Below are 17038 nucleotides of genomic sequence, written 5' to 3' on the forward strand. Positions count from 1 at the left end.
CCGCAGGAAGCTCTGCAAGCACACACACACACACACACACACACCCCCGCTTCCCGCATCCATCGCTCCTCAGCTGCACGGGGAGGGATCCGTGTACAGGGAGCTGCTCCCCCATCCGCCCAACCCCCATGCATCCAGACCCCCTCATACCCCGACCACCAGGCCAGAGCTCTTGACCAAGTTGACCCAGGCAGACGAGGCCGCTGAGTAAACGGCCTGGCAGGCCTCCAACCGCACAAGGTCGCCCGGGTCCTGGACCACGAGGAGCACGTCATCGGCATACACCAACAGGACCAGCCGCAGCTCCAGCTCCAGAAGCACCAACCCCGTCAACCTCCGGCGGAGGAGACAGAGGAAAGGCTCGATCACCAGAGTGTACAGATGGCCCAAGAGGGGGCATCCCTGCCGTACTCCCCACCCGAAGCTGACCGGCTCGGTCAGGATCCAGTTGAGCCTGACCAGACACTCTGCTTCAGCGTACAGCACCTGGAGAAAGCCCACGAACTGGAGCCCAAAGCCGAACACCCGCAGAGTGCCCAGGAGATACCCATGGTCCAACCTGTTGAACACCTTCTCCTGGTCCAGGGACAGGAGGGCAAACGACAGACCATCCCTACACCCCAGCTCCAAGAGGTCCTGGACCAAGTACAAGTTATCGAAGATGGTCCGGCCTGGGAGGTGTAGGTCTGGTTGGGATGGACCATGTCCACCAGCATGGACCCCAGCCGCAGCAAGATGACCTTCGCTACGACCTTGTAGTCCGTGCTGAGGAGCGAGACGGGACGCCGGTTCTGTAGGTCGCGGAGGTCCCCCTTCTTCAGCAATAAGGTGAGCATGGCTCGCCTGCACGAGAGAGGGAGGACCCCGCTTTTCAAGGACTCAGCCCTCCTGCCAGGAGTCACAATACTAAACAATTAACAGAACACTAAGAATGGAGGAAAAATACCCAGATCCAAATGGACCAGAGCAGTTCACTTCCATCTTTGGCATGCGATTGGAAGGAGCTGAGGTGGTGGAGGGCTCTGCACCCCTTTATATAGCCTCACCCTCAGAACATTCAGAGATGCTGAGCAGAGGGGCAGAAGCGGACACAAAAGCACTCTAACAGACACTGGTTAGAAAAGGTTCTACTCTTATGCACCACTAGGTGGCACAATACCCATAAGTGGGAATATGCAGAGCCACTCGAAAAAGAACCACTATTCCCCCTCACCCCATTGTGCAGGTGAGCAGGATGGGGCAGGGACTAAATAGAGCCTTGGCTCCAACCCTCTGTGTGACGTGCCATATTATATATGCTAAGCCAGGCATAAGCCCAGCACAGTGTATTACCTACCTAGTGCAGTGAAGAGACCAGAAAGCTCTGAGTCAAAGCTGGCTTGCCAGGCTGCTTCTGGGGCAACACAACTACATGCATCCCCTTGCTCAAGGAAAATTGTAAAGTGACAATCTAGCCCATAGTTATTAGGCACTACCCTGATTGAAGAAACAAAATAAGCTGAAATCAACCCAGAAGTATTTGCACAGCCTCCTGGCAAAAGGAACTTCAAAAATTGCAAACACGTGTAACAAATTATAGAAAGGATAGGTAAAAACATCATTAAAATAATTTATTTGGGTTAGGGAGAAATAAAGCTGTAAAGAAATAAAAGAATTACTCAGTTTTGTTCAAAAGCTGAAGACAGAAGAGTATAAAGAAAGGTATGAACTATTCTATTACATCCATTTTCTATCTTGACATGACAAACACCAGAAGAAAGAACACAAATGGACATTTTGGGGCTGGCTATTAATAATCATAATTTACCTAATGGTGAGCTAGGAAAGGTAAATCAGCAAAAAATATTATATACTTAAGAAGAGTATGATGCAATTTGAAATTTGTATATAAAAGCTTAAAATTATCTTCACAGCCTCTACTTAAACTGCATATTTGCACTGGAAAACACTGTATATCTTCTTCATGACAATGACCTTCTTTTATCACAAGTGCAACCAGGTTTCCTCCTCACAAAGCAGCAGCAGATCTGTCTGAGTACCAAACAGTGCAACATGTGGCTTTGCCGGAAGCTCTAGTAGTGGATCACATATTTCTGGAGGTCAGATGTGTGGTTTTGGCAGGAGAGCTAGTGGTGGAGTGTGGAATTCTGGTGTTGGGATGTGGGGCACAGGTGGAGCTTGGGGAGTCAGTTCTGGATGGGATGGTACTGGAAGTGGCTCAGCTGGAAGCTTTTAAACCAGTGGTGCATGAGGGTTGTTATTGGTGGTGACAGTGGTCTTCTCTGTGGTGATGAAAAACAAACCATGCAAAACCTTAATGACCGTTTGGCATACTACTTGGCAAAGCACATGCTTTGGAGGAAGCTAATGGTGAGCTTTCAGCTTGGAAAAGAGGAGACTAAGGGGGGATATGATAGAAGTATATAAAATCATGAGTGGTGTAGAGAAAGTGAATAAGGAAAAGTTATTTACTTCTTCCCATAATACAAGAACTAGGGGCCACCAAATGAAATTAATGGGCAGCAGGTTTAAAACAAATAAAAGGAAGCTCTTCTTCACACAGCACACAGTCAACTTGTGGAACTCCTTGCCTGAGGAGGTTGTGAAGGCTAGGACTATAACAGTGTTTAAAAGAGAACTGGATAAATTCATGGAGGTTAAGTCCATTAATGGCTATTAGCCAGGATGGGTAAGGAAGGGTGTCCCTAGCCTCTGTTTGTCAGAGGATGGAGATGGATGGCAGGAGAGAGATCACTTGATCATTACCTGTTAGGTTCACTCCCTCTGGGGCACCTGGCATTGACCACTGTCGGTAGACAGGATACTGGGCTGGATGGACCTTTGGTCTGACCCAGTATGGCCGTTCTTATGTTCTTATGAAAATTAATGAACAGTATGCTAAATTTGGCCCAAGAGCTGGTAATGATGGAAGACCTCACGACTACAGTAAACATTACACAATGATTGAAGACCGGTCTGACATTCTAAATTGCATGTTACAAGAAACAGAGAAAATTGAGACAGTTTCAACCAAGGATGATTCACTTGCTCCAGAAACCTGTCCTTTTAAGGCTACAGTAGAGATTCTTAAGAAGCTATAAACACATTGAATATTTTTCCACAAAGGCAACTGCTCTAGTTGCCACAAGAATGTAATATAATCATGAATAGAATGGGAAATAGTTCACAAAATAATCTCTGTATTAAAATGTGTCTCAAACTATGAAAAACATTGAAAATACCTGGTCTTTATCATCATATAGTGCATGTCTATTTAATAATATAGATATGGGGTTCCCTTTAGGCTATGAGACAGGCAACATGTGAAGTTTTTATCAGAAGAAAAAAATAGTTTCTCATGGAGGAGAGGAGAACAAAACACATATACACACATAAAAACACAGTCTTATTTAGTCTGTATGTTTTTAGGGCAGGGATTGTAACTTTTTTGTGTCTATCCAGTGACTAGCTCATTGTGGACACTACCAGAAACAAAGAATAAATAATCACAGTAATAATTTAAAACTTTTTTTATTTGTACAGGATTATCCAGAGAGGCTTTACTAATTAAATTAGCTTTCAATCCTTTTGTATGAATAATTTAAAATGTTGTTATAGTAATATGTGCACAGGCTTCCTCTTTTCCAAACTGTATCTTAGCTACATGGCAGGGAGGAGAAGGTGGGGACAGAGAGTTGGAAAGATAATTATTTTTTAAAATCAGAGGGGTAGCCGTGTTAGTCTGGATCTGTAAAAAAGCAACAAAGAGTCCTGTGGGTCTGACGAAGTGGGTATTCACCCACGAAAGCTTATGCTCCAATACATCTGTTAGTCTATAAGGTGCCACAGGACTCTTTGTTATTTTTTAAAATGTGAAGCTGAAAGGAGCCAGTTTTCTATTAGAATAGTGTGGTAGTCGTTTACCTTTTTTACTTTTAATGGTCTGTTTCTTTATGAAAATTAATAAAAGTAATCACAAAATTAAAGTGTGTTGTGAATGAGAAATTTATTTTAGGAGAGTAGGTTTAACTGGGGTTTGGAGCCCTTTTGTTTTGGTTCTCTACGTTGACTATATAAAGCAATAAAGTGACATCCCGTGTATGTCTGATCTGTTAGTAACTACATTTTCTTTCAGTAAACATAAAAAAGTAGTAAATCTTTTTTTATTAATTGTGGCAAAGCTAACATTTTATGTTTTAAATACATTACCTTGGAAAGGTTGAGACAAGTTTCAAGTTTCACAAATTTTCAGGATTTTTGCTGAATACATATCTGTACTACCAAGTGATCTAAAAATGATATGGGTTATCTAGTCTGCAATACAAAGCAGCTAAACACTGAATAAAGACTGTGTGCTCTTTTCTCATAAGCAGACCCAAGCAAAGGTTGACTGTTCAGGTGTATCACACTTTTTTCTAGGTACATCAATCTTTTTTTTCTGAAAGATTATTCACATTTTCTTTTTGATGACTATTTCTAGTTGCTTCTCCTAACAAGTTTGTACACCAGCTATTTGTCATAGAATAATGTCCCTCTCTTTTAGTCAATGCATGCAAATAAAAACACTACTTTCCCTTCAGGAACTGTTTCTATTGTAGGGCACGAACACTGTATCAACAGATGGAGAAAAGTAGTGGTCAAATTATCCATATCTCAGTTAAATGCCAATGCTCTTATCTGCTGAAGCAGAGACTCTTCAAACTTCCAGGCATAATAACTGCTTGTTGAATCATGCTGTTATCCTTCTGGGTTCTGGACAATGTGGAGGCAAACATTTAAATGAATATAATCCATGTTCTGATTGTAGATAACCCTGTGTTGTGGTACTTCCAACTAGTCAAAGAAACTGACATAACAAAATTGTTTTCTAAAGCTTCACAAAAGAAGACAAGTACGTCAGAAAACAACGTGAAGATGCACTCCAGATATAACATAAACTACATAGCTATTACTGCAACACCCTGGGTGAGGAAATACAATGAATACAAACCAGCCAAGAAGAAAGCTGTTTGCGCTCCCTCCTGTCATAAAGGAGTAAATGTGTTGCAAATGTATGTGCAAAACTAGAGAAAGGGTAGGAACGAAAGAAAATATGTTTGTACTGGGGAAAGAGAAAAATGATACAATCTTGTTGAAAACATGTAGTGTAATGAAAGTTTTGGTACACACATTTTCAAATTTTGACATCACAAATGTCCTGAGGGAAAATAAACAAACAGGAATATCGGGGTTAGCTATTAATAACCACCAGTCATGCAGCTATGAAATGAGCTAGAAATGGTAAATTATACATAGAGCAATGCACTTAAGAAAAGTATGTTCCAAAAGAACACACCCTTACAAATGTGTATATAAAAGCTTGATATTGTCCTTATAGTGCAGTCTGTCCTTGAGCTACATTTCTGCACTTTCAAAGCTTAGCTTTTACTTCAGCACCATGTCTTACTTTGGTCTTGGATCTAGGCAAAATTCCTCCTGCCGCAGTAGTGGTGCATCTATAAAAATACCTAGTGGTGGAGTGTGTTGCTTGGGTGGAGGTTCTGGAGTGGTAATGTATGGGTCTGGGGGAGGCTGGGGTGCTGGTTCTGGATGGTGTGGCATTGGAAGTGGCGCAGGTGGGTCCTTTTATAACTTCGGTTATGGTGCTGTTGGTGCTACAGGCGGAGACGGTGGACTTCTCTCAGGTAGTGAAAAGGAAACCTTGCAGAACCTTAATGACCGTTTGGCCTCCTACCTGGGCAAAGTAAATGCTCTGGAAGAGGCAAATACAGAGCTTGAACACAAAATCAAGGACTGGTATGAGAAATTTGGACCACATACTGATGGAGGACCTCGCAACTACAGTAAATACTATGCTATTATTGAAAACCTTGGAAATCAAGTAAGAAATTATATTTTTCAATAATTTGTTATTGGAATTAAATAATGCATTTAATTATTGTCTTATTCTGAAAAGTAAATTGTTAACTATGTACCTGACTGAATTGTAATATTAATGTCAAATGTCAAGCCTACATTATAAATAAGTTGACAATTTCATTTGCAGCAGGATTGGGCTCCAGGGACCTGAATGTGCTCAATAGGTTCATAATGAAGATCAAGTTTAAGAAAATCAGCAGAAGTTCACTGACATAACCCAGGAGATATTCACAAATCCCCAAAAGTAGAGCTGAAAGACTGCCAGAAAGGAAACTACGAGAAAGAGATCATTGTGTCAAACATTGTCCTAATGTGGCTTTATTTTAGAGGGGGTATGAAGTGAACTTAGCACCAGGTGTGCATCAACTATTGCAAAGGGATATGGAAAAAGAAAAGTGAGAATAAGCATGAATGGAGTAACAGAGGAGAATGTGGACAAATGAGAAAATATTTCTAAAATATTGAACTGACCAAGATAAGCAAATATTTTATCATGTTAGTTATTCATGTAAGTATCAGATATCAGTTTTTGAACTACTTACATTTTTTCTCCATTGACTTTGATTAAGTTCATCCAAAGCATGAGACACAAGTAAACCTGGCAAACTTAAGAGAGTCCAAGAAATAACTGATTTCTCAGTACCTCCTGCTGTTTTTTAGATCATTGCTGCAACTGTTGACAATGCCAGGATCATTCTGCAAATTGACAATGCCAGGCTGGCTGCTGATGACTTCAGACTCAAGTAAGTTGAATTAATTATATTGGACATGTATTGCTAAAATCATGCAAAAGTTAATACTATCAGACCACTGTACTGGAACCTTTCAATATTCCCACTTTTGCATTTGAAGGAGACACTGTTCCAAATATAATTCTTAAATCTTTTGACAGATTCCAGCACTGATTGACATCTCTGTAAAAATTTCATATTGTGAAAATATTTTTAAATTACTTGTTGTGTAATACAATGTATAACTCAGACTTTAGTGCACATTTGGTGCTTTATAAAAATAATAGAATTGTAGAGGGATTTAGATTGTAAAACTAATGTCCAATGGCCATCAACCCAATCTTTCAGTCAATGGAAATTTTGATTGCATGCATTTTCCAGAGCTTACAAATTAGCAAAAGAGATGAAAATAAATAATTTTTACTCAAATGATCTAAACTTATGTCTAGACTTAAGGGACAGATTCTGCCAACCTTATTCACACTGAGAAGTACCTTATTCAGTGAGTAAGCCCACTGATTTAAATGTACTATTTGTGGAATAAGATACCATGCAGCAATGGCTATGGTATGGGTATTACAATTTGACCCTACTTCTTTTAACAATTTTTTTTTAGATATGAGAATGAGATATACCTTCACCAAAGTGTTGAAGCCGACATCAGTGGTCTACGTAAAGTCCTGGACGAACTGACTCTTGCCAGGAATGACCTGGAGATGCAGACTAAAAACCTGAATGAAGAGCAGGCTTACCTCAAGAAGAACCATGAGGAGGTAAGGTAGGATCTATGCCTAGCTTCCTGAAGTCAAGGGGCCAAATTTCTCAGCTATTATAAATGGGTGTAGCTCCACTGAAATCCATGAAGGTACGCTGATTTAAGCAGCTGAGAATCAGGCCCAAGTTGTTTGTTTATTAATAATTCATTGCATACTATCTTTGTAAATTATTCTTTTGAAGGATTAGATATTTGTATTCTTTGGGGGTATACATTATAAAAGAGACTGTTTTTCAGAAAAAATTTAAGGACAAAATAAATTGTAAATTTTGATAAGAATGTCACTGTTTATTTGATCATATTGAGCAAGATTCTCACTCACTCTGCACGCCATGCAGAGGAGAAAGATTGTGTCTGGTGCCCCCCTGCTCTTCTGTGCAGTGTATCCATATTGCAGGTAGCAGTGCTGAGAAGAGCAATCTCTGGAGTTTCACTACACCCCATCCCAAGTACATGGCTAGTGGGAAGTGGGCTGGCAAGAGTAGGGAGTGTATAGAGATTTAACTCCACACTCAGCACAGCTGAGCCTGCATGGAGGAGGAAGTAATCTGCACCAGGTATGGGGCTGGCACAGATTACTTCTCCACAGAATAAGCAGGGAACCAGGAACCTTACTGAGTCTCTGATGCCACAATATGGTGCATACAATAACACTGATCCTCATTCATTACTTCTGGCAAAGACACAATCTAGCCAATTATTTACTGAGTTGTAGCATTTATACTAGCCAGACATTTGTTAGAATTCATAATTGGCAATAAGGGAGGGATTTGTTGCAATTTTGCAAAGATTTACATTTGAAAGAAAAGGATTCATTTTCATATTTCATATATCTTTACAAATCAAGAGGATTGCCTTATGATTTCTTTAGGTAAAAGAACATAAAATAAAGTTGTACTTTTTTGCCCCTCTATGGATGTACAGAGCAATACACTTGATAAATCAAGAGATGTAGAAGCAAATTCCTTCGCATATTAATTCATGTGGCAAAATTGTAATGACACTAGTAATCATAGTTTTAAACTATTTTAATGTTCATATTTTAATATTCTATGATTTAGAGACTTCTTGGCCAAAACAGAGTGCTCACATACATTTAATGGCTCTGATTCATCTTTCCAAAGAGATTTATTAGTTAAACTATATATTGAAAACAAAATTCTGAGTTTACATCCTGAGAGTTTGGAAAAAAAATTTATTGGTGTGTATTATAATTATCTCAGTACTTTAAAACAAAATTTAAAAGCACAATACTGGATTTTTAAATGTAAGTGCTTAATCGTTTAAATCTCGATGTTAATCATAAATTGGCAGGTATTTTTATAAAGGCCTATGCAGCTAGTCTTTTTTAAATGATTTTTACACTTTGTTATTACTTACTGTTAGATGTAATACTTTGTTAGTGGGCAAATCTTGACCCCATGTACTTGCAACAAGTATACAAGGCACAAAAAGCAATAGAACTAGGCAGACCACAAACAAGCCACTTAGGGTATGTCTACAATGCAATGTATAGGAATTGTTCAACCCTGGGTCCCAACGTGGTGCTCCAGCGTCCACACTGTATTATGCAGGGCCAAGTCCAACCATCCACATCTCAGACGTCCTAGTGCCCTCTCAAAATGTGGCCATGCTAGCTCTTTGTTCATGGTGCAAGCATGAGAAAACTGGCCTATCCACCAAACTTGACTGTTCAGAGGACAAAGCAAGTCGGCTCATGGGATTGTGGAATACTTTTGCTGGACTCCCAGAAGTCTAGTGGGGCTACCTCTATACTGAAAAGCAATAGGGCTTGAACCTGAGTCCCAGATTGACTAAGACTAAGACCCTCCACACCTGTGGGGTCCTGGGACCCTGGGTTAGCATGATTTGTAGGGAAGTGAGATTCAGTTTGAGCCTGAATTTGAACCCTGGGCTTACAGTGGAGCATAGACATTTCCTTAAGGTACTCTGAACACTGAGCATGAAGGCTAGAGCATTTAGTCCCTTGCAGGATCAAGCCACAAGTCTTCTTTTCTCTTCATTTAGGAAATGAAAAGTTTGCAAAGCACAATCTCTAGTGATGTTAATGTAGAAATTAATGCTGCTCCAGGAATTGATCTCACTACACTTCTGAATAAAATGAGAGCCGAGTATGAGGCCCTTGCTGAGCAAAATCGGAAAGCCGCTGAAGCCTGGTTCAATGAAAAGGTAACTGCTAACAAGTGTTCTAAAAGCAGACTCAATTCCATGAAACTGGGACATTTTGCTTCACTAAATAACATTTTTTGTTGTTATTGCAATACCTCAGAGTAAAGAACTGAATGTACAGATCAACTTTAGTGCTGAGGAGACCAGTACCAACAAAAGTCAGATTACTGAACTGAGACGCACTCTTCAAGCCTTGGAGATAGAGCTGAAATCCCAACTTGTTCTGGTATGAGAATAGATACGTCTTAGATTAATTTCGAAAGATCTAAGGTACAATTTTTAATGGGACTTCGGCTCCTAAGTGCCTACATTGCTTTTGAAGATGGGGCTTAAGCTCCTAAATCTTATATGCATTTTTGAAATCTGTACCTCTAAAATAGCATTTGGGTGAAATCCTGCCCTCATAGAAGTGAATGGGAGCTTTGCCATGGGCTTTGATGAAGTCAGGGTGTTGCACTTTATGTGCAAGAGATATATGATACATTATAAATTTCTCCTTTTACTTTGTTGTTCAAACAACTTCTGCGCTAAAGCATAAAAAATGATAGCTGGGGTAGCATTGCAAAAGAACTGCAGTGTTTCAAAATAAAATGGAATGATATATACATTGACACAAACTGACACAATAAAGGTCTACTAACAAAGGAAACAAATATTCTATGGCAATCAAAGGGATGAAATCATGTTCTGTTAATGGTCATGTAGTTTGTTATACTAAAAATGAAAGTGTCTTTCTTCACCTTTTGGCTCCATTTTTCTGTAATGCTATTAAAAGCACAAATAGTATATGAACAAAGAAAACTAATATGTAACCATTTAAAAGAGTTAAAATCATACACTATTAATTGTTGAGTAGTTTGTTATACTAAATAATAAAAGCTGCTTTCTTTATCTTTATATTCCATGTTATTAAAACAAAGATCTAAGGTAAAATGTTAATGGGACTTAGGCTCCTAAGTGCCTACACTGCTTTTGAAGATGAGGCTCATTAGGCTCCTAAATTTCATATGCTCATATCTCATTGTTATTAAAACAAGGTTTTTCTTCCACCCCTCATATTAGTATTGTTCATTTTTCTTCTATGTCAGAAACAATCTCTTGAAGCCACCTTGACAGAGACAGAAGGTCGCTATTGTGCACAGCTTTCAGAAATACAAGTGGTGATTAGCAGCGTGGAGACACAAGTGCAACAGATAAGGGATGACATGGAATGCCAGAATTCAGAGTATGAATTACTCCTGGACATCAAGATTCATCTGGAAAATGAGATTGAGGTTTACCGCCGCCTGCTAGATGGAGAGGGAAGGTAAGAAAAGGGAAGAGTACTGAAGAAAACAATGTATTTACAGCTGAACAAATAACTGATTTTTCAGGTTAGTGGCCAACTGAAAAACAAAATTAAAAAAAAATCTTTTGGGGTTGACTAGAAAGGGAATTTTTTCAGTTTTCCTTGCCAAAACGAAAAACAAAAAAAAAATTCTGTTTCAGATCAAAGAAAATGTTTCATTCGACCCAAAACAAATTTATTGGGGGGGGGGGGTCATTTTGGTTTCAGGTGCTTTTAACCTCTTTTTGGTCTTTTTTTAAATATATTAGCTACATTTCTAAGCAACACACCAAAATGCATCAACTTTTGAAAAAAAAAAATTTTTTGTCCAAAACTATTCATCGAATTCAACTCAAATTCACAAATAGTTTTGGTCAAGCCAGAAACTGCAGTTTTCAGCAAGTAAACTATGTGTCAGAAAAATTTCACCCAGCTCTGGATGTCTTATCCACTTTCTAGTCTAGATTCTACATATATCACTGTACCCTGACCATTGCCACTTCACATTAGTGCTGTTTAGCGGGCTCTAATTTAATATTGCATTAAAATTACTAAGAAAAAAAATTTTATGTTAAACATTTATGTTTTCTACGACCCTTTAAAATATTGAATAATACAATTTTGATTCCCTTTTGAAATCTCTCTGTATTCCTTGAAATTTTAATATTACTATATGGTAAAGATCTACTTCCTTTGTGTAAACGAGTCACCATTTCTTCATTCAAATCCATTCTTAAAACAAACACAAACCTTCGCCACAAAACCTTTCATTGAAACTGGTCATCAGTAGTACTTCGATATCAGACGTTCATGTGATCTGATGTACGGTGTGTCTGAAATGGATTGCTCATTGTTTCATTTGAAATGCATGCTCCTTGGGCAGGGACTGCAGATGAAATCGTCGCTCATACTCCAACCCCTTTACACCAGATAAAAGGTCAGGACCAATGTAAAGGGACTCTACAAGCCTCGGTTCTAGCTGGTAGAAAATTCCCCCAGTGCTGGAACTGTGAATGACAGTCATAAAGTGGTTTTCCAGGGATTCCCTTGCAAGCACAGGAATATGGGCATGTCAGGGAGGGGGCTGGAGGCAGGAACAGAATGTCAAGCCCAAGACTGGAACATGCAACAATGTGGAGATTCCAGGTGGCACTGCAGCCCATAGGGCTCTGGTCCCAGAGCCTAGTACAGCTCAGGACTAGGAGGACATAAAGGTTGCTTAAAGTGATGTTTCCGAAACGGTGGACCCCATCCCACTGGTGGGTTGCCGAAAGGTTCTACATGGGTCGCAGGCCTAGTGCAGAGGGGTTGGAGAGTAAACCTGCCATTCACTCACCCTGCAGCAATAGCTCCCGTCCTGTAGGGCCTGGCTTCCCACTCCAGGCATTCCAATCTAATGCACCGGGTGGTTGCGCCACTTGGGTTTGGCCTGGCTACCCCTCCATCATGACGGAAGGGTGGCTGAGCCAAACCTGATGGGGCTGTGCCCCCATGCACCAGGATGGGCTGCCTAGAGTGGGGAGCCAGACCCAGCCCTGTGGGACAGGACCTACTGCTGCTGCAGAGTGAACACAGCACAGTCTTGCTCTCCAACCCCATTTTCTTGGGGTCTCCCCTCCACACCAGGCCACGATTAGGGTAGCAGGCCAGGGCAGAGGGAACTGCTCTGGGTGATGAGTGCCCCCCCTCAGTGGGGCGAGAAGAGGAGGATGCTGGCCTATGATTTTGTCTCCCCCCACACACAAATTTGGACCCAGGCTTGGCACAAAAATAAAGACAAAATGCAGTTCGTGGGTAAAAAGTTAGTAAAAAGTTTGGGAACCCCGGTTTAAAGCCACCTTAATCCCTCATCTCCCTGTGCTCCAAGTTCTGTGCTACACATTTTAGAGGCGAAGCACAAAATCTCATAGTGTCATTCTCTACTTTTGTTCCACACCGCATATAATGAGAGAGCTGAAAATATGGTTAAATAATAACTAAAATAAAATATTACTTATTACAGTGATTCTGGATATGGAGGTCCTGGATGTAGAAGTTCTATTTCTGGAGATTCAGGATCTAGAAATCTAGGATTTGGCACAGATTTGGGATTGAGAGGTACAGGATCTGCTACAGTTTCAGGCTCTAGTGGTTCTGGCTCTGGTACAGAGTTGGGATCTAGACGTTCTGGATCTGCAAGCTCTGAATCTAAGTCAGGTGATATCAGCAAAGGTAATTAGTTTCTGTGTTTATTTTCCTTTGAATTTTGTTATTAGGCTGTAGAGATCTTGGCAAATTCAGGTGTAGAGGAAGAATGTTGGGTTTTTTTGCTATTACTTAGGAGTAAAAAATACTCTCTCAGTATGTGTTAGATGTTTGTTATAATCTAATGGACTTTTAGTCAAGTTCTTATCCCAAAATGGTAATGAGGAATTTCACACTCCATCTGAGTTAAGAAAGAAATGAAGAAGTCCTTATAGTATCTTAGATTAATTTACACCATTGTCTGCCTACAACCAATGTTTGATGGATATACTATAGTATCTCTGAAACATATCCCTTGCAAAAAAAATGACAGTGAATTGAGCATTATTTTTTATCTTATATTTAAGTTTTGACATTCACATTTTCTATTCCATGTTTAGAACTAACGAAAATCAGAGTGATTAAAACAATCATTGAAGAGTTAGATCAGCATGGTAGAGTCACATCATCTAAGGTCCAGTCAGTTGAAGAGAAGCCAATAAGATAAACAACATCAAGATATGGTCCTTTTACAGATACTAATACAAAGTGACCAGAATGAATGCAAATGAGTAAATGCATCATCCTGAGTGGCTATGGAAATATTTTCTTTTCTTAAAAAGAGAGAGTCTAGTGAAAAGTCTCTGCTTTTTCTTTTCATTTTAATTAGAAGTGTTCTGTTATGCAAAATAAAACGAAAAAAATATATCTATGTTCTGGTGTATGTCAATAAACTTTCTTAATTTTGCTAATTATATATATATTGGTCCTGATTATTTTTATGTGAATTACGTACTGACTGATAGATTCTAGTGTTGGGCAAATCTCAAACAATTTGGTAACTGGGTTTGATTAACAATGTAACCCTCCTGTCTATGTCAAGGGCAGAATTTAAACCCACATAGTTAAGCTTAAATGCACTGGAGTTATGGAAGAAGAAATGCTGCTAATTTATCTTCTGCTGCTATTATTTCAGTGGCACTGACTGGAGGCCTAGCTTCTAACACTTTTGCTATTTTTATTAAAAGAGGATATATATAGTATGCAGCCCAAACCTATGGGCTGCACCCAGAAATATGTCTGACCACAAACCCCATAAGGGATGGTGTGGCTGCTGACATTTCTAGACCAGGTGCAAGTAACAGGAATCCTGCCGCAACTGTACTCATGCACTGGTTGTAATAGCACATTTGCATTTGCAATGACTTGCTCTTTTTAAAAAGAGGACACTTGATCATCTGTTCCATATTACTTTTTGAGAATTTCTCCCAAACTGAACTTCCACTGTGATGCTTGTTTCATTTGCATAAGCAACATACAATTTTAGCTGGGAAAATGTTTATTGTGCTTGTGGTGGAAAAAATGAAAAACTGCACCAGGTATTGTAAATCTCTTTGAAAAACTGTTAACTAGACAAAAGTTGTGGTATTTGTTTTATGTACCAATTTTTTCTTACAATGCTAGTAATCCTTCCTGAGACAAGTTCAAAGTCAGGAAGCAGCCTTTTACACAAAATCACTATATATTTTATTATTATTGATAATAAATATTATTAAATTTTTGATTTAATATGATAAGTTGATATCCGCAACACAAAATAAACTAGATGATTTATTGCAACAACCAGTGAAATCCTCTTTTACAATCAATATCTGCTAAAGAATTCCAGTGAGCTCAAATTATAAAATGAATTTACCAGGCAACATCTCAGCCTTTTATAAATCCCAAATTAGAAAGAAATTCTTGCTTTAGTGAATTCCCCCACCCCCACTCCCTATACCAGGACTTTCACTGGCAGGCTTCTGTGGAGCAAATGCACAGCTCAGGTTTTAGTACCAAATTAGTTTAAAAATAACTTAAGAAGAAATCAGTGCATCGGCTAAATTATGCCTTTGAGTCAAACAATGACAACAGATCTGATGTCCCTTTCTTTGCTAAAAATAAAAAATGCAAAACTAATAATCCAGGTAGCAGTGCTGTTCATACATGTCATTCGAAGTTTTGTTCTGTTTCCTGTTGAAATTATGAGTGTGAAAGATGAAGAGAATGTAACAGAGCCAAAGTTAAAAGGGGAAAAAAAGATTGATCATCAAAATAAAAGATTAAAAGAACAGTGAAATAAGTTTTGCTCTGCTCCACCTACTGCCATAACAATCCTTGGTGTAACAAATATCCTAAGGACATATTTCTATGAAAGTGTACTTAATAAAGTTAGTAAAAACATTAATCAGAAAAAAATTACCCAATTGTAGATAATAGACATTAACTTGTCAAACTACATTTTGCTATGACGAGACCGAATTCAGGAATGAAAATCTCTGTTAATTATACATATACAGGCTAAAAATTTGCCTGGCTGATACAACCTCTGCTATAGTGGGGCAGGCCCCACTTCTGTTTTAATGCCATATCTCTCTCTATTCTCACAGCTGATGGCTCCAGGAAGCTTTCCTCACTCAGTACTAGTGGTAGTGGTGGATCTCTCAGAACATCTAGTAGCCTAGGCTTTAGTGGTGGTTCCAGCTTTGGAAGGAGCTGTGCCTCAAGCTGCCGCTACCCATGCTACCGCAGCAACATTGCTATTTATACCCATGCTAGGTCAATGAGATCTACTGCGAGTATGCATACATGAGCAAGGGAATCACAGCCCAGCACGTAGTGTAGACCTAGGCTCAGAGAAAGTGTCAATGGGATTACTCATGTGCTTAAAAGTAAGCAGGTACTTAAATACCTCACTGAATCGTAGCCTAGATCAGGTGATCAAAGGACAGTCTCACTTTGTGGATACAGTAGGGGCTGTGTTAAACTTATTCCAGGTGGTGGTCGTTTTTTCATATCTTATAGTGTAACGTCACTGTGTTATTAAAGTCCTCCTGGTTTCTCCTTCTTCAGAAACTCAGAAGTTTTCAAAGGGTTACCAGTGGTGATATCAATGTTGAAATGGATGCAGCTCCAAGAGTTTATCTGACTAAATGACATGACAGCACGGTATGAAGCTCTTGCACAAAAGAATCACCGAGAGACAGAAGAACAGTTCAACTCTCAGGTAAAAATGGCATTATTCGGAAGGTAAAGCAAGTATATGAAACACTGATTTTATTTAATTAACTAACATTTTATTTTTATTTGATTGTGGTATTACAGTATGGAGCCCTGCAACAAGTGATTTCTGCCAGTGTTGATCAACAAAGCTCAAGAGTGAAATAACCAGTCTGAAAGGCACTCTTCATGCACTGGAATTAGAGCTCTAGTCCCAACTTGCCAAGATATGTAACAGTCGTCACACCAGTTTTCATAATTAAAAATACAATACACCTTTGTTGCATGTATAATTATTCTGATAGGGATTTATATTCCACCGTGAAAATATATTCCCTTGTGACTTTGTGAAGAAAAAACAACTAAATAAACAGCATCAAGATTGCACAGATGATCCTTTTACAGGTGTCAAAACCAAGAGTCAAGAAAGGAGGAAATCTCCCAAACAAGTGCAGCATCCTGAGTGGCCTGAGGAATAATTTCTATTTTTAAAATCAGAATTACACCGAGAGTTTCTCATTTTTTCTACTTAATTGGAAAATATTCTTTAATGAAAACCAAAAAGTATATTCTGATATTCTAATTTTATTCGCTAGTCTATTTCAATAAACTTTTTTACTATTACAAGTTATATATTTGGTCACAGCTATAGTTACATTAAACTGTGAAACTCTGCACCTCACTTGTTAATACCCGCAGAGAGAGAAACTCAAAATATTTAGAATTTAGTCTCAGTTCTGATAAGCATATAGATTATGAATGTTTACCCACATTTTATGAGGCCACTTCTAGAATGATATCCCTCTATCGTGTTCACCACACAAACACAGTAAC

At 39.1% G+C, this 17038-nt stretch overlaps 1 protein-coding gene across 1 annotated transcript; it reads left to right on the top strand.

The window, feature by feature from the left end:
* Nucleotides 1–695: 695 nt before the first annotated feature.
* On the top strand, nucleotides 696–13673 carry LOC135894676 (keratin, type I cytoskeletal 12-like). Its single transcript, XM_065422814.1, has 12 exons — nucleotides 696–793; nucleotides 1991–2204; nucleotides 5378–5881; nucleotides 6580–6662; nucleotides 7267–7423; nucleotides 9454–9615; nucleotides 9716–9841; nucleotides 10704–10921; nucleotides 11326–11344; nucleotides 12326–12347; nucleotides 13139–13153; nucleotides 13567–13673. The coding sequence occupies exons 1-12, from the start codon at nucleotides 696–698 to the stop codon at nucleotides 13671–13673; spliced, it is 1725 nt and encodes a 574-aa protein (XP_065278886.1).
* Nucleotides 13674–17038: the final 3365 nt, after the last annotated feature.

This window comes from Emys orbicularis, chromosome 25, assembly GCF_028017835.1.
Source record: "Emys orbicularis isolate rEmyOrb1 chromosome 25, rEmyOrb1.hap1, whole genome shotgun sequence".
NCBI classification, from domain to species: domain Eukaryota; kingdom Metazoa; phylum Chordata; order Testudines; family Emydidae; genus Emys; species Emys orbicularis.